Genomic DNA, 25,151 nt, shown 5'->3' on the forward strand with positions numbered 1-25,151 from the left:
TGCACATCCAAACGCAAACTTAATTATGCATCACATATCCAATCAGCAATATGATTATACGAGACAACCCAATTACCAACGTAGTGCCAAATCATCACTCTGAGAATACTAATCAAGGCAATACATTAATTCACTGCAGGTTGTTGTTTACGCCAGTATAGAATGAAGATTTTGGCATTTTTGCCATTCATTACCACTCACTTCGTCCGGTATAATCTCAGTGGTAGCGTCTCCATTGCCAGCTGAAAATCAAGAAAGAGAACCACCATTAGAAACAAAGAACCGACAGTGTTTGATTAAAAACATGAGCTTTGCTAAGCCCACATGCATGTACAAGCTAATGCACATGTGGCTGCATACGTCGGCATGGTGCACAGGTGAAATGTCAAAGTCATCCGTCATGTGGACCTCACCGTGTGGATGCCACTGCAGAATGATAACGGTGGTCCACTCAGTAGGTGTGCCATGATATTAGAAATAAGTGGACGGGTTAGAAAACTTTGGTCAATTTTTCACAGCCCTACATTGGTTCAGTAATTGTGGCCCACATGACTGGTGGATCGACCTGATTCTTACATGTCTGCCACGCTGGCATATGTGATAGTATGTGCATTAGCTGACTTCTACATGTGAATGGGCTTAGTAAAGCTTAAAACATGAGGGCTAGGCTAAGGGCGCATTTGCTGCCAACTCTTGAATGGGTGCAGAATCATCAACCATACCAGTTTCATACATGTACATCAGTCCAGACTGTCCAAATCATAGGCCCAGTTAGCGGATGGATCGTAGCCCCCAAATGCCACTGGCTAAACTACCGACATTGGCCGTTGAATGGTTAGTGTAGTCCGACCGGTGTGATCTTTGTGATATGCAACATCCAAAATGGAGCCCACAACTTGGATATCTGGATTTATATGTGTTCCACATGTACGGTGGATGAGTTGCCACTATTTAAGAAATGGCCCCAAATGCACACTGAACTCTAGAAGCACACTTCGAAACTTTAACACTTACCCACAGCCTAGGTGTCCTGAGATCAGATTTGGGATATAGTTTGGATATCTCAGACTCGAAGCTAATGATTATGGAAACCTGAAACTCGATCGAAAATGGCCTGCACGTGGAATTCAACACGTATTAATTACATTGCAAAAGATTCTTAAGATAATTACCAAAATGCAAGAAATATGAAAGTACCTCATGAGATTGAAATATGTAATTTGTAGCCATGATTTATTTTTATTTTTATTGAAATCTAACGGGACATGGCATGTCAAACCATAGTTCTAAGACTCGAAAACCTGACATCTAGCCAGGTCAGGTTGAGTCAAAGACTTGGACGAATCTTCACTGGACTCAACTCAATAATTTAAAATTATATTAAATATTGTAATTAGAGACAGTGTAGAAATAATGGAAGATGCAAGTGCTCAAGTGGCTCATTGATTAGAGACATCACTCCATTTGCTAGAGGTCTCAAATTCAAAATCTATTTCTTATTTTCTACAAAAAATAAAAATAAAAATAAAAATAAAAATAAAAATCTTCCCAAGCGAGTGACTTGCTTTGAGTCATGTTGAATCGAGTTGAGTCTTTAAGTTTACTCGACTATTAACGCCAAGTCATGCATACAACCAAGTTTTATGGTGACTTGGCCATAATCTCGTCGAGGTGAGTTGGTTCAACTGAGTTTCAAGTCACCGAGTTTTAGAACTGTTTCATACAGAGAAACCCATAAAGAAGGTAGAGCAGTAATGACAAATGTCAATAGAGGAATTATATCATACTGTACCACAGATGGCATATCCTACACACTTATGGGATTAGCAAAGCTCATCACACGCACGCACGTGCGCACACACACGCGCACGCATTTTACACATGCAAATATATACCTGAAATCCTAATCATCCAAATTTTCAGCACCATGTATGGGCCCTACCCCGTAAATCACCCTGGATAATCCTAAGCGCCTGTTTGGTGGCCAGCACTCATTCGCATGGTTAATGGGAAGGGACAAGAAAGGTATCTAAAAGTACACTTGGGTTTCGGTTCGATGAAGAGGAGCAGGGAGTCAAAACAAGGTTCAGCAGTGCAACTTTCCCAGAAACTGAAACCATTATGATTCTTTCTGACTCGTTTCAACACAGTCAGAATATCTACCTGCAGCAAGGGTTTAAATCAGAACACAGACCACTGCAACCTAGTCGTCTTGGCTAATATGACTCAATTTTGCCCTGAGTTTTGACTGTGAGCAGGACGCGTGGTTCAGTGATCAGAACATAGGTATGTTGGACAGTACACTGGATGACCGCGCACTCAAAATCACCCTGATGTGCAAATTCTCACCCTTCAACCGGTGACCAGCAAATAATGGTTAAGATAGAAAATACAGCAGCAGTCTATATCAAAAACTAAATAAAAAAATATATTTAAAAAAAAAAAAAAGAGGACCAAAAATTCAGTGGGATGCTAGGGTCTTCCAACCTGGGATGTGTTTGGTGCATGGAGCATCCATAGTGAGGCCCATCATATCAATACTTTGGATAAGCAAAACATGGGTCCTACTTGTACAAACTGAAAACCCAAGCAATATATGACAGGAATTCTCAGGTTGAGCATTGTAAAATACCAAAACGAAAATTAGTCAGTGGTTCATATCCAGAGAGGAACTTCAATCAATCAGAAAAGACCCAGGGTCAATCAATCAATTATTTTGGCTGTTTGGATTGAGATATATGAGTGCCATGTGCATGGCAAGTCAGCACATGCATATGACATGCCACTCTCAGTACAAGGCTCAAATAACGCACATGCCTCCTATTTTGACGAACATGATACCACTCTAAAAATCCCGGACCCAGGGTCAATCAATCAATGATTTTGGCTTTTTGGATTGAGATATATGTGTCATTTGCATGGCAAGTCAGCACGTGTATATAACATGCCACTCACAGTACAAAGCTCAAATAACGCACATGATACCTGGACCTAATGCCACACAAGTCAGCACATGATACCACTCTAAAAATCCCGGACCCAATGCATCAACAGAATCATCACTTGGAGAAATTGGTTTTGCATCCTCTGTTATCAATTACAGTTTTCCAACACTTGTACTCTCTAACTAATGCACTCTGCTGGCTTTCTTCTGGTGATGCATGCATCCCAAGAAACTTAAGCAGGAATCTCCACCAACAACAACCCATCCAACATATCTAGAGAAACCATGCACATCCCATAATGAGCCTAGTGAGCTGACGGAAACATCATCCAAATTGATATGCTAACAATTGACTAAATGCTCACCCACTCGATACTACAATCTACAAATAATTGATACAGGACATGGCACATGTACATTCCTAGCATGGCTGGACCAGAAGAAGGCCAAATGGAAGCAGAAGTAATCTATTAGATCCGGGCCCTTTCCTACATAGGAGATGATGTAATTGGGTCCTAGGCGCGGCCAGATTGAAGAAAATCAGTCCGGATAGGGAGAAATTGTCGTTTGAAGTGTGAACCGTAAATCAGTCACGATCCGGGTATCATTACGAGACGCACGACTTGTGAATTTTGATTGGAACAAGCCATCCGTGCCCAACCGACCAGAGTCGCATTAGTCTATTTCACAAGAAAACGCACGCTTCCAGTTCAAAAACAGGATTTTAGGAAAATTTTACTATTTTTAGTAATTTCGAATTTTGTAGTATTTCCTTATTTTTAGAGTTTTAAATTCTTCTTCTTTCAGAAATAACTTGTAATCATGTGAGGACTCTTCTAGTAAGGTTTGTATAGATTATCAATTTTTGGCAAATTAGGCTTTAGATTAGTTTTACTATTTTGGGTAACTTCTATTAGGATTAGAATTTCGCTATTTTTGGTAATTACAAATTTTGGTTTATTTTTCTGTATTAATGGTGTGATTGAGAAAAACATACATTAGACATTATTCAATAAAATATTGGAGCTTTTTATCTCTTTTTATCGTGTGGATTCAAGAAACTACCTCGTGGATTCAAGGTTTTAAGCACACTTGAGGAAGACAATGATATTCCTCTCATTATCCCGACACGTTCTTCCCTACGTCAGTTGGTATTAAAGCGCGGCTTTTCCTCAGTTCGATAGCATCTAATGATGTTACAAGCAACACTCCCATGGACTGTGCTCCAGGGATTAATTCTAGAGCGGCAACACTTGAAGTTTTCCAAAGGGAGAATCAGCAAGCCATACAATGACTGCAGGCAGCTATTGACCACATGATGGAGGCCTTAAGGGAAAATCTGTGTTCGTGATGATGAGCGGCCTCAGGTTGGGGTTGGGGCTCGCAATCATCATGTTCATGGCGTGATACCAGTGCCAAATCACAGAGCAACGCCTGAAGATGGTGGATCTAGCGATGAGGAGATTGATGATATGATTATCCAACAAGAAAAATGAATGGGCATCAAGCCAAATTGAGATAGGGATTTTATAATGAAGGTCGATCTCCCTAGCCTACAAGTTGAAGGGCGGAGCCTCAACTCGGTGGGAATAACTCCAACTTACTCAAACCAGGCAGATGAAAGCACCCATCCACACTTGGCAGTGGATGAAGCTTTGATACAGACACGATTCTTGCCGAGTGACTATGATCAGGTATTGTTCCAACTTCCAACAATACTAGAATTATAGCCGATCCGTGAGGGATTATACAGAGAAATTCTATCACTTGTCCGCGAAAAACAATCTAGTCGAGACTGAGTCGTAACAGGTCGCCAGATTCATCGATGACTTACGTATGGCAATCCAAAATCATATCCAGATGCAACCCGTCTGGACAATGAACAAGGTAATCAAATTGGTCACCCGAATGGGACAAGATCAATGGCATGTTGGATGTCCCTCATGGGTAGAAGCTCATCTAGTAAGTCCTCTGGAAATACATCGCGAAACTCGTCCATAATCGGCTTCACCTTAGGGTCCCTCTATACAAACCTCGGGTGTAACTTCTCTCGCCACTAAGGTGTACGCCATCGTATCCACCATTGTCTCTCTCTTAATTTCCTTGGCGTTGATAACATGGGACTTCCTCGTATCCCTCTGGTTACCTGACTTCCCCTCAATTTTCTTCTCCGCATCGCGTTTTTGGTGGGAGAGGAACTAGAGATATCTTTTTGCTTTGATGCATGAATGAACATACATTTGAGCGACCATATATCATCACATCGTGGTCGAATAGCCAAGGTCATCCCAAAATGATGTGTCCAACATCCATAGGTAAGACGTTGCACCACAGCGAATCTGAATGGGATCCAAAATTAACGGGCACGAGACATCGCTGGGTAACAGGCATAGAAGATGCATCCACCCATGACACTCTATAGAGTTGAAGGTGCGGTTCAAGTTTCAAACCCAAACGGGACAAATTGTTAGTAGAGACCACATTGGTACAACTACCACTATCGATATCACCTTGCAATTCTTCTCCCCACATTTTTCATAGGAGTAAAATATCGTAGTCTGACGCCAATCATCATTCTTCTTAGCATTGGTCAAAGCGCACCTGACTACTGCAAGTGGTGTTGTATCTTCTTCTTCTTCCTAATCATTAGCACCAGTGGTATTGGGCTGATAGACTTCTTCTTCATAATCACCCTGTTCATCTCCTTCCTCACCATCGTCAATCACCAGGGCCTTGTTCCTTTCTTTCGAAGGACATTGATGCGCAAAGTGGACAACTCCATGACAATTAAAGCATCGCGTTTGCTCACCTCCCCTAGAGCTATTACTTGTTATACCTTTTCCTTTGACATCTCTATGGTTAGGATGGGACCCAATTTTGGGTCTACACTGACTCCCTATGTTAGGCTTAGCCCCTTAAGAGTAATTCTTGACATTTACATCCCGAGAGTCATAACGTTTACCAACCGATGCCTTGAGGTAGTGTTCAATGTCTCGCATCATTTGGTACATTTGCTCCAATGTGCCAACATCACAAGAATGAAGTTCTCGTTAGATCTTAAAGTGGACGCCCGTCCTGAATCTGGATAACATAATCATCGAGTCCTTGTCAATGTCACATCGCATCATGTACTCCTCGAACTTGGGCACAGTCATGGATCCCTAGCGCAAAGCATGCCACTGGTTTAGGAGCTTCTGGTGATAAGAAAGAGAGATACTTTTCTTTAAGGACCTCTTTCATCTCGGCCTCTTGCACAACTAGTGGTTCTCCTCTCCTTTCAATTTTACGTTCCATGTTGGTCTAAAAAAGTTTGGCCTGTCCAACCAACTTCATCTTGGTAAATCTCACTCGACGGGCATCAGACATATCATATCACTCAAAACAGTAGTCCATGTCTGCCAACCAATCAAGGAATGCTTTGAGGTCGAAGTAACCATCAAAACCGGGAGCTTCAACTTTGACACCTTTCATGACGTGTGCATCTGGATCATAACAGTCATAATAACGCTCTTCATGTGGTAGTGGCACGTGTGCTCGACCATGGCCAACGCCTTGGCCACGACCACGCTCCCGCCTAACAACTTGATCTCCAACTTGAGATTAAACGTCTTCCCCTGTCGGGGTATGCATGTAAGGAGGCCTCAAGTTGATTGACGCGTGCATTGGTCGCAGTTAATTGAGTGGCATTGGTTCTATTGTGCGCTTCAATGGTCATCAAACGGTTAACATTAAAGACCTCAGCAATCTGCTCTAGATTCATTATGGGTTTTAAACCAAAACTATGTCCCGAATAAGTGGGCATACACAAGGAAACTCTAAAAGGAAAACTCTAGGTCCTAGGACAATGTTAGAACAATGATAAAACTAACCTAGATGCTACATAAAAAAATCCTATATAGCCTAGATCTATAAGGGGACTCAACAAAACTTAGAAAAATGGCTAACTAAACTCAACAAAATACATCCCCTTCGCAGAGTTGGTACGCAAGTCGAGGTCATTGGGGGTGTAGGGGGCAGCACGCCCCTACCCGGGGTTTAGGGCGGAGCGCCCGAAAGCTCAGCGATTTTTACGATCTGGGTTAAGGGGTTCTATAGTAAATTTTCACCACAAAGAGGGATTGACGATAGACTAATCTACGCTTTAAAACAAAAAAAAAAAAGAACCATCTCTGATACCAAATTTGAAGCAAGTCCGATGCATCAATTAAATAACATGTGAAATCGAGTAACAAAATTAAGACAATTAACAAAAAAAAAAAAAAAAACACAAACACAAACATTTCCATAATCATTACGAATACCATGAAAACCAAAAGAACATCATGCATAATCCTAGGCTAAGTTACCAACACTGTAACATGATATCATTAAATAAAAGGAAACTAGGGTCTAATGGATGCAGGGACATCCAATTAGCATAGGGTATAATCTATTTCAAAGTAGAAGGTCTAATACAACCTTGGGTAAAAATTAGGGTTTGGGTAATTTGGGAAAGTAGGAAAGCTAGGGATTTTAGATTTAGGGTTTAGGGTTTTGGGAATGGAAGAAAGGTAAAGGAAAGATGGGTTTACAAGAAGGTGACGACTTACGATGGGAGAATCGAAGAACTTGAAGAAAATACCTTGATGGAGGGAAAAAGAGATTATGGTGTGGGGATAGATAGAGACCTCGCACCTCCGTTACTGAAAATTAGCTTCATACCAATCTCCCTTCCAAATCGCATGGAAGTATCTTCAAATCGCATGAAAATGGAAGAAGAAGAAAAAGAAAGCAAGAGCTTTTTCTCTTTTTTTTATCACAAAATCCAGTAAGGGAGAGAGTCACACACCCAACCTCTTCTATAGCTCCAAGAAAGTTCGAAAATTACAATAAACACTATGTTTTGTGAATTTTGACGAAAATAACCCTAGTCTAACTAAAATCAACTAAAAATACCGATAATGGTGTCCAAACATAACATAAACGAAACTAAATCCTATAAGTTGATAAAAGCTGAGAAAAACTAGTGTAGACGATCCACGATCAATGGCCCGATCATGTGATCCAACGGCCCAATCATCCTGTCCCTCTAATCCAAGGGTCTAGATCACTCCATAAAGCAGCCCATGTACATCTTCCCAGTATGGGGCCTTCCAGATGCCCGCACATGCACATGGGGTCTTCATCACGATCACGGATACTCGCCTAACCACAAGAAAATCGGGGTGGCCCGCTTCCTCCTCTGATACGTACGCAAGGGTGTACGTGAAGTGATGTCCTCATCAGCTACTGATGGCAGCAATTGCCGCTGCTAGACAAGGCTGTTGACAGTTAATATTGTGTGAACTATGAAGTGAAGAATTAGGGTTTAAGGTTTTTGAGTCCCTTCCCCTCTCTATTTTTATACAAAAAAAATGGTTAGGTAGCCTGGGTACAACACACATCTATACTCGCACGCTAACACGAACAATTTCTAAAGAGGCAGAAGGTTATTACTAATCACGAAAAAATAAAATAATAAATAAATAAATAAATAAAGATTGATGACTTAATGAATTATAATGTGCACATCATACATTATTGAGGATGAAAAATAGAAATACTATTATTGCTAGAAACCAGAAATGCAATTCTTCCTGCAATGTGTCTCATACTATAGCTTGCAAATAGTTTCCAACCAAGCATTCATTTTCAATGCCCCGTCAGTTTCACTTATATTCCATACATGCAAAATTAACTATTTCAGTAGAAACAAAAGGTAACTGCCACGGTTCGTAAACCAAGTAATATACACAAAGCTGGCTTTTCTAGTATGAAAATACAGCACCACAATAAAAGCATTTTAAGGAAGAGGGACTATAGGGCCCTGCTCATCAGCAAACAGATCCACAGGTTTCCGCACATGGGGACCCAATCACCCTAATCCTTCAATGTTGGCCTTTTTTGGTTGAATTCAAAAAGATGCTGGTACCTTTTCTCCTAACCCTCTATTTGTAGGCCACCATATAGAAGGAATTTCCAATCTGCGCGACACCCTATAGTTCCTGTTTATGGGGAAATTAAATTATTTAATGGAAGCATTCATTCCACTAACCAGTAACAAGTAATACCGCAGCTTACCCCGCCAACACAGTAGGACATGCCAAAAGCCGTGGAATCATGACATAGATGGGTAGAGTCATGGATCGGCAAACATCTCCGTCTGCTATCTAATAAGTGCAAGAAACATTCTTGTTAAACAAATTCAACTACAATAAACTAGTTTGTCAAGTGATGAAAAGTTGCTTGCCTGTGTGGTCTGAATCACAGAGGTCTCAGTCACAACCCTATCTCCAACGAGAATCGACTCTACTCGAAGCAACTGAATATCAATGGAGTGTATGGGAACTGCAGATGTTTCAACGGTTAGATCACCACTAACAGGATCCGACAAAGAACTCTGGGTACAGATTTTTCCCATAATTCGGAATCCACCTGCTCAAAAATATTTCCTATGAGTATAAATTGTACACATTCCAAACCTATAGTTCTTGAAGCTGAAATGTCACATAAATATGGCTTCTGCACTTGAAATAGGCATTTTATGTTATTTGCAGCATAATGTGGATAAGATGTAGTGATGGGGAAAAAAGCAACATTTGCATGAAAGGATACCCCACCACCAAAAAAATGACAAAAGAACTACGTTTAAAACAGGGATTATATGATCCTTGACCCAAGGATCATGCACAGTATACTCATGTTATGTACAAATGGGACACTTGGTTCAATTACCCAAGCATTGGCTTGACAGGATGCACCATGTATGGACCATGCCCAATGTTGTCAAAAATCCTACGATTTATGACTTACGATTTGAGTCGAATCGTAAGCAAAACGATTCGAATCCCACCTTGAATTCCTTTTTATATGAATCCTACAATTCTATGATTTGAATTCTACGATTTACGATTCAAATTAGACTTGTTCTCTTCTATTTTAAGCTTCACTTGGCTTTCATTTTATGTTTTTAAATTGGTGGGGGCATTAAGAATCATTTAGAAAAGGTAAATTATTGTATTTGTCCTTTCTAAGAGATTTTATATATATATATATATTCTCTTCAAAGTTAAATCATGGAGCTTTTTTTTATGATTTCTTACTTCCTAATTGGTTGAAACACCAAATTGATGTACAACTTTATCTGGAATGTTTTTATGGATGGTTACAATCATGTTGAATTATATGTATTGTGGAATGATGTTTAGAAATCAAAATATCTTTTTTCGTCAGTCTACAGTATCAAATGCCACTTTCCAACATGATTCTACATTCAAGTAAGGTAACAAGAACATAAATTATTAAAAGACTCTTGCATGTTTTTCAAGGGAAATTTCTTGAAAGACAAAAAATAAAATAAAAAAAATAAAGGAAAGATAAGAATCCTCCAACTCTATCATGACATGGTATTACTTTGTGCATATTGATGGCAAAAGGATGATTGATGAGTTTTTAATTTTATTTATTTATTTATATTTTTCGTTTTTTTTAATTTTTTAAAGAAAACTATAAAAAAAGATTTCTTACGATTTGCGATTTGATACGATTCAACCCCTATTACAATCTACGATATGATAGCAGTTTTGACGACATTGACCGTACCCCATAAATCACTCAGACTGGAGATTCTATCCTCGAATATTGAGCCTTTTCTCAGAATGTGGACCTTTGACTGTCTATATGCAGGTTACAAATTGAAAGGATAGGATTACCCTATCAAAGAGATGGGGCATGTTCCACCCAAGGTGGGCCCCAACAGACCAATGGTCTGGATCAATGGACTGCAGGCACCACTTCTAAAAACAGAAAACCCAAGTATTCAATGGATAGCCTCAGCTACACCCTGATCCATAGCTCAAGTGCTAGACTGAGTGAAGATGCCTCGTTTCAACACTAAGGTCTTGGTATCGATTCCCTAGTGGGGGTGGCTAACAGTGGAGTGTGTACTGACAGTGTTTCTTGTACTAACAAGCCAACAGGAAAAAAAAGGATAGCCTCAGCTTGAGGATCCTATAATCCCACGTACTTCAAAATAAATGTTTTCCATAAGTAAAGAAAATAGTATTATATGGGCAAATAAATACCCAGTCATAGTATGACTTCAATGAATTTAATTGATTTATAGATAAAAAGTTCAGCCAGCAGCTCATGTAGGAAGTATTGGTGGCCTCCTCATGGATACAGAAAAAGAGATATTTCCAAGCCAAGGAGTAAACAAAAACTCTCACTGGCAACTCTTTATATTGTCCTTAGAGAGCCGCTATCATAAGTGTCAATTCTGATTGAAAGATATCTGGTGGTATCATTAAACCAACAGCACCAGTCACACCACAAATAAACTAAATGCTCGTGAATTGAGCCTCTGCGTCAACATGGAACAAGTCCCACAAACCAATTAGCAGCAAAGGCCAGGATTTATGCTAGGAGCATTTTGGAAAGGCCCAAGGATGCGAAAACTGCACAATCTGAGGCCAGTCCACAATGGTCCCCTTTCCATTCCATACTCAGGCCTTCCAATCTTTTCAACTTAATCATCAACCTGTGACCAGCCCAACCTACAACACAAAAAGATCTCCACCAATCCTTCACCTTCTTGATGAAATCCTCCTCTTCCAGCCAAATCAACTCAAACCAAAATGGACTTCGCCCCCAGGATTCACACTTCGCTTCCAAAGTTACTGAAGAATGCCTTTTCCATTGCTTACTCAGGCCTTCCAATCTTTTCAACTTAATCATCAACCTGTGACCATCCCAACCCTTTTTTTTTCTTCTTCTTTTTTTTTGTTAGCTTGTTAGTACACCCACTGTCAGTTCACACTTCAATGTTAGCCACCCCCACTAGGGAATTGATACCAAGACCTTAGTGTTGAAACGAGGTATCTTTCACTCAGTCTACCACTTGAGCTAAACGCAAAAAGATCTCGACCAATCCTTCACCTTCTTGATAAAATACTCCTCTTCCAGCCACATCAGCTCAAACCAAAATGGACTTTGTCCCCAGGATTCACAGTTCGCTTCCAAAGTTACTGAAGAATGATCTAATTTTGGAAGCCCAATATCGCAATGAACAACTCATGGGAATTGTTCATCCCAATTCATTAGGACCAAGAACCAATTGGGTCTAAACATCAACAGATCCTCCGAATAATTAGACCATGTGACTTTAACCCCAGACATCAGCAGATCAATCATCTTCCGTCTATCAACCCAGGCAGAGAAATCCCACATGCTTTAAGTGATTCTTTAACCCCTTTTTTTCATAGCGAAACTGAATGAATTAAAGTCTTATTCTACCTCCTTTTAATACCATCCGATTACTCCCACATATCAGCTCTGGGACCTGAATCGATAGGTCCATAGACCATCGTAATAGCTTCCCATCCCTTAAACACCACCAAAACTGTTAAAGTTCTCATCTATGATGGAATGCACACATGATCAGGTGGAATGAGAAGGAAGAAATGGTAGTTCTGTGGACCGACCTGCAAGAATTGTATAAGTTATAGGGATGGGGAGCAGAGTTCCTTGTAACAACGGCCAATAGTGACCAATTTCTCTATGGCTGGTACTTAAGTTAGGATCCACAAGAGAATATACTCAAAAAGGGTAACCAGAGCAATCATTCAAAGACTGATTTACGATCCTAACTTCAAGAAATAGTGATTTGATAGAGCAACATCCACATCACAGAAAAAAGAAAATGCATGTCCAAGAAAAGTCATGGGCACACCGCACATGCAGCAATGGTCATAGTGGAAAACAAAGCATCCATTAAAGAAGCTTCACGAGACAGATGTAGTATGACAAAGAGTACCAATCATAACAAACAATAACCTTTTTGGGTCCTTTTTTTCTGGGGGGGGGGGGGGTTGATCACTTTCAAAGGGTGAAAGAAACTTGCACAACAAAAGGAACAATCAACCTGGTTTGGCTCAAAACAAGACTTGCTTACCTTGCTTCAGGATGCTTTACTATTTTCAAAACATGTAACTGTTCTACCAATGATTGTGGAAGATCTTTGAAAAATGATACATTTCAAGTCTCCAATAAATTTTGATATTTCTTGATACCCCATATCATCACTTTTAAGTTTCTAGAAAGAGTGGAATGACCAATGATTGATTCAGGATTATGATTTATGAGTGAGATTGAAGTAGAATCCATGATACAACAGCATTACCCAAAACACCTGAATCATCTGCAAAATTCAACTACCAAAGCTTAAGAATTCAATTCGACCTGCACCCAGTCAACCCCCAAACAACTACAACTCAACCTCACTTTGCTGGTCAGCCAAGTTACTGCATCTACAAAGAAAATTCATTTCGTAAAAAATCTGACCAAGTCAATAATCACTTTGCTGGTCTTTTAATACTCCGAGCTTTCATCATCAATATTCAAAACAGGAATCATTTTCATGGTAGCTTGGCAAAAGTTTGACGACCGTCTTCCTACCTAACATCAACCCTCCCCTTTTACCCAGTCTGGGACAGGTAGGTCCAACTGCCACCAGGAAGAATTAATAATGTGAGCTGCACAGTTTTCTGTTCTTTTTTCTTTTCTTTAAAATTAAAAAATAATTTTTTTTAAAAAAAAAAAAAGAAGAAGAAGAGAAGAAGCAGCGGAATCGATGAGAACCTCAGCCAAGTTTTTGGGTCCCCTAAAATCAAGGGAAGTTTAACCTGGTTCTCAGTTTTCAGAAAAAAGTTAAGTAGGACGATTATCAAGTCTGAGCACCTATTTCTTAAACCATGCATCAACAAATTGATATACTCAAAAGCACATTAGTTGCCTTCTGTAGTTATGACTTAAATTGTTGAGAGGTCATCCCAAAAAGAAAAAGTAACCACAAAGAAACCTGATCGCAATTCAGGAAGTAACTGATGCCGCTGAGTGTCTTGAGTAATGTAAAAGCTAACCATTTCAGGAGAAACTGGCCCCACCAGAAGATTGGCTGGAAACGGAATGATGAAATAGAAGTTATCAGCAGGCCAAATATTTCAGTTACTTGGTAAGAATTAGAAACAAATAAGATGCGCACTCTTACCCCTATCACTTTCGATTATGAACTCCATCGTAGCAGATAGAGATTTATGTAGGTATCCTCTTGTTATATCTGCAGTTATCAGATACTATTATAGGAAGCATTAGACATCAAACATCTAGTAAACTATCGAGACAAGACTTGGCCCTATGTGTGGCTGATACAATTCTGAATTATAGCAACTCATCCACAGCACACATGGCTTACAAGCACACATATCCAAACCGCCAAAGTTGTAGGCCCATTGAGGATGGAACAGCCCGAAAATTCAACCGAATGGGCAATTCTGACCATTTGCTTAGAAGCCATCAAATGGATGGTCAAAAATAAAATGGTCCGATGTGCAAATTCAATGGGCAAAATCAAATGGCTAACATCATCCAATCAGTGTATTTTCAAGCTATGCTCCATCCACAACGACGCCCACGATTTGATGGACCGAATAGGTGTTTGTGGTGTCAATGAGACTTGAAAACACCTAATACAAATGATGAATAATGATCCCAACTTAAACGAGAGTTGATAACTTTTTTTTTTAAGATGAACTTTGAAAAGCGAAAATATTTTACCTGGATGCTGATATTTGCCCCATGGAAGGTTTCATAAAATCTTTCATAACTTTCACGTCCTTGAGAACTCAAAATCAGGGAAAATGGTATCTACAATCAAGATAAAGCACTTATGCTGGAGAAATGTTCTTTTACAGATAGTAAAAGGTTTGTTGTTTGAAGAGGAAAAAATTAAAATAAAGCACACAGACAGGCCAAAAACTACACGAGTTGTCCAAGCTAGGAAAGCCAAAGTTCTGTCAAATGAGAACTGCTGGACGTCATCTGGCAGCTGGAGAACTCTCTGATGGACAGACTTCTTTATAAAATGTAAGTTCTGATTTAAATGGAAATAGACCTTTGACTAAAGACAAGTTATATGGCTCATCGACACAAGGACATGCACAATGGCATTTTCAGTTTATACTGTGGAAGTATATGTGTACGTGTGTGTGTGTGTGTGTGCGTGTGTGTTTATTGTATACCCAGTGGAGTACCGTAACCTTTCCTTTCAAGTTATATATATATATATATATATATATATATATATAGAGGTGTTTGTGTTGTCTTCATAAGCATCCAATGTGCCCGGACTCAACAATGGATCAAAATAAACTAGAATTACTTCTTCATTCAAACCAAAATAATGAATTGTTCAACATATAGATCCAATAACTTGAATCAAAGTAAAATAAACATTAAAACGAACTACAAGCTTCACCTCTTAGCTCTGGACAGTTGGAGATAGAATTACTTCACTGGTTTGTACAAGTATTCTTTTTTTCACTAATTACTACTATCTCAGATACGGTCTTAAGACCTAACACAACACTGCCATTTCTTCCTCTCCCTCTCTCCTCTTCCTCTCTCATTTCTTCTCTAGCTTTCAACTCTTTTATTTTTCTACTTACACAAGTTGGGCCCATGGTTCGGTAACGCTATCATTGGTTTGTGGTGACCCACTATGGATGGAGCATGCGCCAAAAGTTTCGCAATCTTGGGCCTTTTCTCAGTAGAATATGGACAATCAAGTGTCTTCTTAACCATCAATTTGCAGGCCACAAATATAAAGATGAGGATTAACTTATTGAGAAGATTTTTTGTTGATGGTACAACTAGGGTGGGTTGCAACAGACCAATGGTCTATATATAAATCTACCACTACCCCCACTAGAACAAACTGAAAACCAGATGATACTGTGGATCCAAAGATCGCAGATCATATAATTCCTCATCACTAAAACTGGATCATGTTGGCTGATTTGAGTTCCTAGAAACCTAATTCAAATGAGAGAACTCCTGAGATTAACAAAAGTTAAGGAATTTCAAAGAGAAAGAAAGAATCAAGAGATGAAAGAGAGAATGTCTCATTCCTGACCGAGACAAGCCATCCTCTTCTTATATTACAAGCTATACCTACTTTAGGTCTATAACAATTGTAGACAATAAATAGAAAGCTTTTACTTTATAAACACATCTAAATAGTCTACAAGACATTAGTATGGTACATTGCAAGATCAAATTGCTCTGTGCTCTCACTGTTGTCAGAATCTCACAAAAACAAAGTACAAGATTCCAAGGAAATGAATCTCTATATTTTATTGACGCATTCTCAAAAGAGAGCTCTCTTTAAATAGAGTCTTACATCCTATAGTTAGACGATAGAGGATAAGAATAACTATAATAAGATATTATAGGCATGGTACAATGAAGGAGCACAAAAATATAGTAGGTCCAATAGATACAGTACACTGCAGGTGCATGCACAAGAGTGGTGACATCACTTTTCTTACTAAGCCCGGACTCCTTCTCTTCCTATTTCTATTCAGACCGCATATGGTTCACCACTGCCCATTACTAAAATTGTTTCTATTACTACAGCATCCTCATCTGGTTTACTTTCAGTCTCTAATGTTTTTTGTGTTCCTAAACTGCCTCTCAAATTCTCAATTGTTAGTCAACTCAATAACAATTGTGGTTATTATCAACCTGCTAATTGTGGTTATAATTTGTTTCTCTCTTGGTTGTTCATCATTTATGCAGTTGTTGCTTCCACCACATTACATCAGTGATCAGTCTTCGTTTTATCTTTAGCATTCTCAATTAGGACATATCCCCTCTTCTTGTTTAAAAGTTTTCTTTCCTCTGGAGTGTTAGGAAATGTTAACCCTTTTGAAATAAATGATTCTGCCAGATGTAAGCTGTCTAAACATTCAACTTTGCCCTTCAGCCTTCAGTAAAGGTGATTTTGTTGCTTCAGCACCTTTTTATCTTATTCATCTAATGTTTAAGGACCGGCACCCGGCCTAGCAAAGGAGGGGTGGTTTATTATGTTTCTTTTATTGATGATTATTCATGCAACACATGGATATACTTAATGAAATGACAAGCTGATTTCATTTGTTTCCATGGTAAAAACACAATTTTCTAGCAACATCAAACTTTTCATATCAGGTTTTGGTGGTGAATATATTTCATTACAATTTCATGATTTCTTATCTGAAAATGGAACTTTATTTCAGTTATAATGTCCATATATGGCTAAATAGAAGCATGGCCAAAAGGCAACAAAGACATTCTAGAAACTGCATCTTCTCTTCGTCACTCTTCTTCTGTTCTCATCTTCTTTTGGGGAGAAGCAGCTTTAACTGCTATTTAATCAATTGAACCCGCTCATCTGTTTTCTCTGGACAAACTATAGCGCCCCGAAGCCGGCCTCCTATATGGCCAATCCATGGTAGCCAAACCTAGTTCACGATGTGTCGAACTCTGAGTTTGGCACCCAGCGCCCATATGCCAAGTCCTGAGCTCGGCGCTCAACTATAGATTTTGAGGATTTTTTTTCTCCCTTCTATTTTATGGTATCATAACAGAGACAAGCATACACTGTGCACAAAGTAACTTCTTCACTATACATAGCCACTTTATACATCAGGTTTATATACATCACAAGAATATAGGAAAGAAAAAAATTTACCCGTAAAATTTATAGCTGGGCGACAATCTCGGGACTTGGTTAATGGATCCCGGGTGCCAAACTTGGAGTCCGACGCGTCACGAGCCAGGTCCGGCCAACGTGGATCGGCCGTGCGGGAGGCTGGGTTTGGGGCGCGACACAAACCCCGTATGAGTGGCTATTTCGAGAACACCTAGATTATAATAATCTATGTGTCTTTAGTTCTACATGCTTTGCTCTTCTCCCTAAACATGAAAGAACCAAACTTTCCCATGATTTGTCATCTATTGGGATGTCAAATTGAACAAAAAGGAACTCAGTGTTATGATCCAAAAAGCAAATTGTCTTCACATTTCTCGACATGTTAGCATATTCTCTTTTATACTGTGATGGTTGCTTCTAATTCTTTGAAAAGAACTCCTTTGTTTCCCCTAGTTCCTTTTCCTGACTTACTTCCTTCTTATGATTCCTCTTCATCAACTTCTCCCAAGAAACCTTTTCCTTCTATAAAGGTTTATCACCAGCGAAACAAACCTTCATCCTCACCTTTCTTACATCATCCTATCATGAATCTCAATAAAATAAAGAAGCTTCTACTCATCCTCACTGGCAATAGGCTATGGCTAAGGAATTTTCAGCTCTTAACAAAACTTAAAACCTGGGATTCAGTTCAGCTTCCATCTGGTAAAGATGCTATTGCTATAGGATGTAAATGGGCGTATAAATTTAAGACCAATTTTGATGGAGTGATCGAGTGTTATAAAGCTTGGCTAGTTACAAAAAGATGCAAGCAACAAAATGGCATTGATTATGAGGAGATATTCCCCCGTTGCTAAAAAGACCTTGTCCAAACATTAATTTATGTTGCTTCTATTATGTTGCTTCCGTCGGTCAATGCCACCTATACCAAATGATGTCAAAATGCATTTATCAATGGTCATCAATGGTCATTTGACTTAATAAAAAAAAAAGAAAAAAAGATTTATATGACAAATACTTGGTCTCACTAATCTTCCTCATCACGTATTGTGTGAGCCCTTTACGGACTTAAAAAAGCTCCAAGAGCCTCCTTTGAATGTTTTAGTATTGCTCATCTGGAAACTGATTGTCAGCAGAGGTTCATGATTCTGCACTGTTTTACTTCCTCCTGTGGAAGAATTCTTCTTCTTTATGTTGATGGCATGCTTAGAACTAGGAGCGACATTTCTGCACCAACAATTTGATATGAAGAACCTAGATTGTTAAAGGTACTTGCTTGGATTGAAGTGGCATATTCTCCTAAGGTTATCTCCCATTGAAATACACTGAAGATATTATCCAGCAAAGCCTCACACATGACAAAATAGTAGGCACTCCTTTGGAACTGAATACCAAGTTAAAATCATCAATGGGGTGCCTCTTTGTGATCCCACCCACTATCATTAAATAGTTGGCGGTCTTGTATAACTTATGGTTACAAGGCCTGACATAGATCTTTTATTTTTTATTTTTGGGTTCACATGGTGAGCCAATTTGGTTCTGCTCCTATCACTGTTCACTGGGCTATTGTGGCTCAGATTCTTAGCTATTTACATGCTACACCTTCTCAAGCTATCCTCTCTTCCCACAGCTCACTGATTCTCACAGATTGCTCTAATTTTGATTGGGTCAGACACTATCGAATAACAATACACCATAGGTTTGTATATCTTTCTTGGCTCTCTGATTTCTCAGAAAAGCAAGCAACAATAAGTTGTTTCTAGATCTTCAACAGAAGTAGAGTACAGAGCACTCGCTCACACTACCTCTGAATTGTTTGGGTAAGATGGCTTCTATCAATAGATTCAATACGGGAGCATATCTTCAGGATCCTACTCCTATCTATTGTGAAGATCAAGATGCTTCATATTGCTCAAAATGAGGTTTTTGCATGAAAGAACCAAAAATATTGATATAGATTATCACTTTGTTCGTCAAAATCTCCAGATTGGCACTCTTCATCTCTAGTCGATATCCATCCTCAGAAAATCAGCTAGCCGATTTCTTCACCTAATCTTCTCCCATGGCAAGATTTGAGTTGATAATTTCTTGATGCTTTACTCCAAGGCATCGTGAGCTTGAGAGGGGTGTGAGAGTATGGAGCAATTTTGATCCCTCGATGTATCATATCTTGCCTTGAAGGCTGTGTAAAACAGCCATAGGATCATCATATTAGAATTAGAGATAAAGATTGTATTAAAGATATAGAGTTGTATTTTTCCTAAAATCAGACATAGGTTGTATCATAAAGGTTATTCTCGCAATGACATCAAGGAAAAATCTTTCAGCCTCTATTATCTACAATTGTATCGTTTATAAGATTCATGATAGGAATAAATAGTTGCAAGAAAAAGATTTATATGATGACAAAAAATGATCAGAGCCATAATGAGACAAAGGTACAATTGCGAAATAGGATACCTTCCAGTATCAGGTGCAAAGTACATAGAGTTAACATCTGTAATAATGGGCAGGGGTTGAGTATCAGAGGATCGTGAGTCATCTTCCCAAGAAGATATAGATTGTTTGGAGAGTCGGACGATATTGGAAGGTGAAGCTAAATGTTTAGACAATTTACATCTCACACGTCATAAATGTCCACAGGATTAACACAGCCTAACACTCCAAAAGAAACCAAAAGTTCTAAATGAGGAAAAGGACATGCCCTAATCTAGAATGCCAAAGATCGAAGGGAGATTGATGCAAAAAAGTGGACACGGCTACTATATAAGTGACTGGAACATGTACCGTATCCACCAAGTATAATCCTCCTAATTTATGCACTGTCCTAATCGGTGTTCAGTACGTTGATCCCACGCATAACATCCAAAAGAAGAAAAACATAAATTATAATCACAGTTAATGAGCTAACTAACAGAGAGTTAGTTCAGAGACAGGTTAGAAACACACAAAACATTTGAAAGCAAAAGTAATCTAGATGAAGAAGCTGAAGTAATGGAACCTATTTTAGTTAAAAGCATCATTGAACCATCAACTGTTTGGATAAAATTATCGAGTTTCAGTAAGACGAGAAGTATTATATGTCACATCACGTGATAATGCGATGCTCCAAAGCCAAAAATCCAGGAGGTAGAATTTTAACTACAGGAGTAGATGGAGTAAAAGGAGAAATAACATATATGATTGAGAGAGCAGGTGGACTTAGCATAGATTTGAGGTTGCCAGATACATCTGTTACATGTGCTCATCAACAACATTCTGAAATTTACGAGACAGAATAATTATCTGATTCTGTGGACAGAAGCTGTTGGCTAATGCGGATGATGATACTGAGGAGGCCACTGAGGTAGACCATATTGATAAGGCATTGGAGAAGGCTAGAAGTTCCTAGCAAGCAGAGCTTGAAGTTGATTAGGACAAGTTTGTTTCAGTATCAATGTTGTTTTGCAATAATCGCAAATATCATTGTCATGGCTCCCATACTGAATCCCTTGGATTTAGGGGTAGCTAGCAATCCCGGTTAGGTGTTTGCAACTGTATTAGCTACACTAATAGTCCTCACTGCAAGAACAGATTCTGAGTCAAAGGTTATCTTTTGGGCTGAAGATTTTGTGTTTCTTCTTTTGCAATTAATTTCGCAAGAGGAGCTATATCAATCTTAGGGAGAGGTGACCTATGACACATGAGTCCACAAACATTCTTGTATTCAAGTCATAACGCCGCGAGAAATTGAACCAATCTTGTTTCTTGTTGGAAGGAATCAAAAGTCTTGGAGTCAGTAGGGAAAGAGAAAAGTTAATCCATAAAAGCCAATTGATTCCATAACCCAGTCATATGTACATAAAACTCATGAATTGAATCATTCCCTTGATAAGCATTATGAATTTCCCGTTCTAGTCAATATCTACCCAAAATTTGTCTGAACAAATAAACCACAAATAGTTCCACGCATCTTTTGGAGTCTTAAGTTTGGCAAGTAGAAATCCAATGGCTAGATCTACTGAATTAGCAAGCCATGAATGAATTTTTCATGTCAAAATCCCATTTTTCATACGTTGAATCAGTTTCTTTTGGTGTTTCTAGTGTTCCAGAAATGTGCATTCATAACTTTTTTTCCCTTCAAACAAAATTTCATCAAATGTGACTATAACGATCCACAATTCAGACTAGGGGAGCAACCTGTTACTAGGGCCCACTTAAGGCCCATATACACCATATACGCTACGAATGACCATGTTTACAACCAACAAAGCAAATGGACGGAGTAGACTTTCCCGTAGATCACTGTGGACCCCACACGCAAGGTACGTGTGCACCGGGCACTTACACCAGCATTCCAAGAAACGCCTAGCGCAGTCAAACTGAGTTCGACCCGCATCCTTCAAACAAAAGAGAGAAACCTCTCTCTGTTATTGCGTTTTCCTGCCGCAACCCATTCAAACGGACAGCCGTCCGCTGGCATCGCTCGTGGCCCACCATCATGGCCCATAGAGCTAATCTGATCCGTTCGTCTGATGCAGACGAGGCCCCTAGTCAAAACCTCGGTGATTTCGCCTCATGATCAGCGAAGGGAGGGCCACACCATGATCAGCTGTGTGGGCTATCCAGATCTTGGACCCACCTCATATCTTGATCCTTGGACAAAGACGGCACAACGAACCTGATGGAAGGACTGGATCTTCCAGACGTCCAAAATAGTGAACCCCAGTGACTCCAGCAAAGAACCGGACCCTTCCCGCACATCTTCCGCTCTCCTTCCACAACAACAGAGAAAACAAACACATTTTTTCCTCACGCGTAGGAAAACACGAGTGGGCATTCGGGCCTCAATCCAAGCCGTCCAAACCATATGGAATACGGTTCCGATTTTCCCCAATGAGTCCAAAACAGAAAAAGGGAAACGGAGTCAATGGCACTTCCCAATCCTCACGTAGAATAACTAAGTTAAACACCTATGCCAGCTACCGCTTGATCGTTTCTTACACTCAAGAAACTGATCACAGCCTTCCATTTATGGGCCATCCACGAACAACCCAACACCGTTCAAATCCACAGTGCAAAGGAGAGGAAAACTTGGAAGAAAGCCGGCCGTGGACAGTGAATACACCACCGAAAGATTACGTAAAAACAGGGACTGCGTAAGGGCAATGTCCGATTCCCATCCTACGCAAACCTAGTTACGCGAGAATTTACACAGAGAGCCTAGAAGCTCTCATGCCTATAAAACAACCATCCCCGTCCGGCTGTGGGAGGGAAGAAAGAAAGAGGGGAAGGAAGGAAAGAAGGAAGAAAGAGAGAGGGAGGGAGGGAGGGAGAGAGAGAGAGAGAGAGAGAGAGACCGGCTACCCACGCCAAACAAACCACTGACGGTGAACTGAAATACAGGTATGCACAACCAAGCCCTTCCTCTTAAACTTTTCTTCTCCTTTCCCTTCCAATGCCTCGACCTAGAAACCGATCCAAGAAAGTAGTTTGAATCAAACCTAACCGTTCGATTTCTTAATGATATATTCAAGGTCTAACCTTTCGACACAACCACATTCAAAGAAGAGACAACACTTAAGGTGAGGGTTTTCCTTTAAACTTACATTAATTTAAGATGGCACGAATTATTCTATTCCCTCACATGCGTTGAATCCTCCTTCCAACTTCTAATTTACCACTGACAATTATCTATCCTTGTGGAATAATGGTTAGGATATGATGATAACTGTGCATAACCTTTCTGAGCTTATGTTAGGGTTTTATCCTTTAAGCTTACAGTAATTTAAGTTGATATGTTTTATCTTACCTGTTACATACTATGTTTTCATGTTGCTATGATTTTCTTCCTGCAATTATTTTATCATCACAACCCTTTTGGGAATTATGATATGATGTTAATTACAGGTGATCTTTATGAATTTATGTGGAGCAATGGATACAGGCCTTACCCTTGCCTTTATCAATTTGTTGAGTTAACCCTTGCTACTCTTCTCTTTATAGAGTTGGCCATTGTCACTCTCCTTGTTATTGAGTTGGCCATTGTCACTCTCCTTGTTATTGAGTTGGCCATTGTCACTCTTCTATTTGTTGAGTTGGCCATTGCTACTCTCCTTTTATTAAGTTAACCATTGTCGCTCTTCTTTTTATTGAGTTTAGCCATTGCTACTCACCTCTTTTATTATGCTAGGCTTGTGCTATTTACCTTTTATGGCTTAAGCATGTGTCTTAGATTTCCAAAACCCCCATACTTCAATTTATCCCTCTATAAGTGCAAGTGATGTGTTAAGAGATATCACAACTAGTGATTCAAATGTTTTATCATGGACGTAATGCGCTCTAGGTAGAGACCCTCTTGGTCGACACGTAATTCCATGGGTATTGGGTAGTGGTGAACAAATCGATGTAAGTAATTCGCAATGCGTGTTACATCACTTCCGGGATTGGATGTCGCAAATAGTCACTTCATGAACAAATCGTGTCACATAATTCATCCGACTCATGTGTTGTACCGCCTTGAGGTATTCACGTAAATCCACGGTAGCGTCAAACATGCCGATGAATCTCCGTAGTGTGAGAATGCAGGGTGATCCGGGTTTCCTCTAAATTATATTTCACATTTTGATGATCACTACGTATGATGATCCGCACACACTTGGTTAGACATGCATCTCATGTAGGTTGTTTGCGCATACTGATACTTCTCGTAGTAGTGGAGTACATGACGTATCAGAACCCTTACATTACTTTTATGAATCTCTTGAAATAATATTAATCTTAAAGGATAACCATCACTATGAATAGGGCGTTGATCCTCTCCAACTGTACAGATGATGCAGGTGACATACGAGTTGAGGATGCAGAAGATCAGTTCCCGATAAAAGATCGTGATGAATAGAATAGAAATATAGTTTATGATTTCCTTTACTTGTGCTTTCGCTACGCAACTCAGAACCTTGTAATAAGCTCCCATTGTGAGAGCATTTGACAATTATTTAATTATGGAATGAGAAATGCAGTTAATTTTATTCTTGTGAATGATTACCATTACGAATGTAATTGAATGTGAATTAGATCTCAAGGTAACCCTCGAGACATCCACTTCTTAAATTATTAACTCCCAATTTCCTCGGGCATGAGTATAAACTCTGGCTGCGAAAATTCGGGATGTTACAGTGACCAATAGGGTTAGATGCATAGTTGGTCCCACCCAATTAAACTGGAATGGCCGAATCAGATCCAAGCTCATCTTTTGAGCACAAAAATTTTAAACCAGATTTTGGAAACAGTAGTTCAGAGATTTAAAGACAAATGTCCAAGTAGAACTTAGATAGCATTCAAAAGATCTTAAAGAAATATTTTAAAGAGAATTCAAGATTGCAGAACTCAGAGAAAATAAAAATGATTCAGATGAAAACAACCGATCACAGAAAGAACTCACATTCCAGATAGCAGGGAAATCATTTCTAATCTCTGGAATTTGTGTTGGGGGTGATCAGATTGCCGAAAAGGACACAAGTGCTAGAAATTACATATAACTGCTGGTTTTGTGGATGACTTTGCGGACCATCAAATTTTTTGGTATAATTCACATCAGACCTATCTAAACCATTGGATCTAGTTATGGAATGATCAGGTCACTCTAAACCCTAGATCATCCCACATCATGACTTCCCTATA

The 25,151-nt window shown here is 39.4% G+C and overlaps 1 protein-coding gene across 1 annotated transcript in view; it reads right to left on the reverse strand.

Moving 5' to 3' along the window:
- LOC131237553 (uncharacterized) overlaps positions 1 to 25,151 on the reverse strand; it is a 30,305-nt gene continuing 5,154 nt past the window's right edge. The window contains exons 5-11 of the mRNA XM_058235376.1: positions 14,576 to 14,665; positions 14,010 to 14,094; positions 13,821 to 13,916; positions 9,183 to 9,397; positions 9,044 to 9,132; positions 1,015 to 1,114; positions 1 to 242 (exon numbers count right to left, since the gene is read on the reverse strand). Of these exons, the coding sequence (XP_058091359.1) occupies positions 198 to 242; positions 1,015 to 1,114; positions 9,044 to 9,132; positions 9,183 to 9,397; positions 13,821 to 13,916; positions 14,010 to 14,094; positions 14,576 to 14,665 (720 nt within the window). The 3' untranslated portion in view covers positions 1 to 197. The remainder of the gene's footprint in view (positions 243 to 1,014; positions 1,115 to 9,043; positions 9,133 to 9,182; positions 9,398 to 13,820; positions 13,917 to 14,009; positions 14,095 to 14,575; positions 14,666 to 25,151) is intronic.

This window comes from Magnolia sinica, chromosome 2 (genome assembly GCF_029962835.1).
Source record: "Magnolia sinica isolate HGM2019 chromosome 2, MsV1, whole genome shotgun sequence".
NCBI classification, from domain to species: domain Eukaryota; kingdom Viridiplantae; phylum Streptophyta; class Magnoliopsida; order Magnoliales; family Magnoliaceae; genus Magnolia; species Magnolia sinica.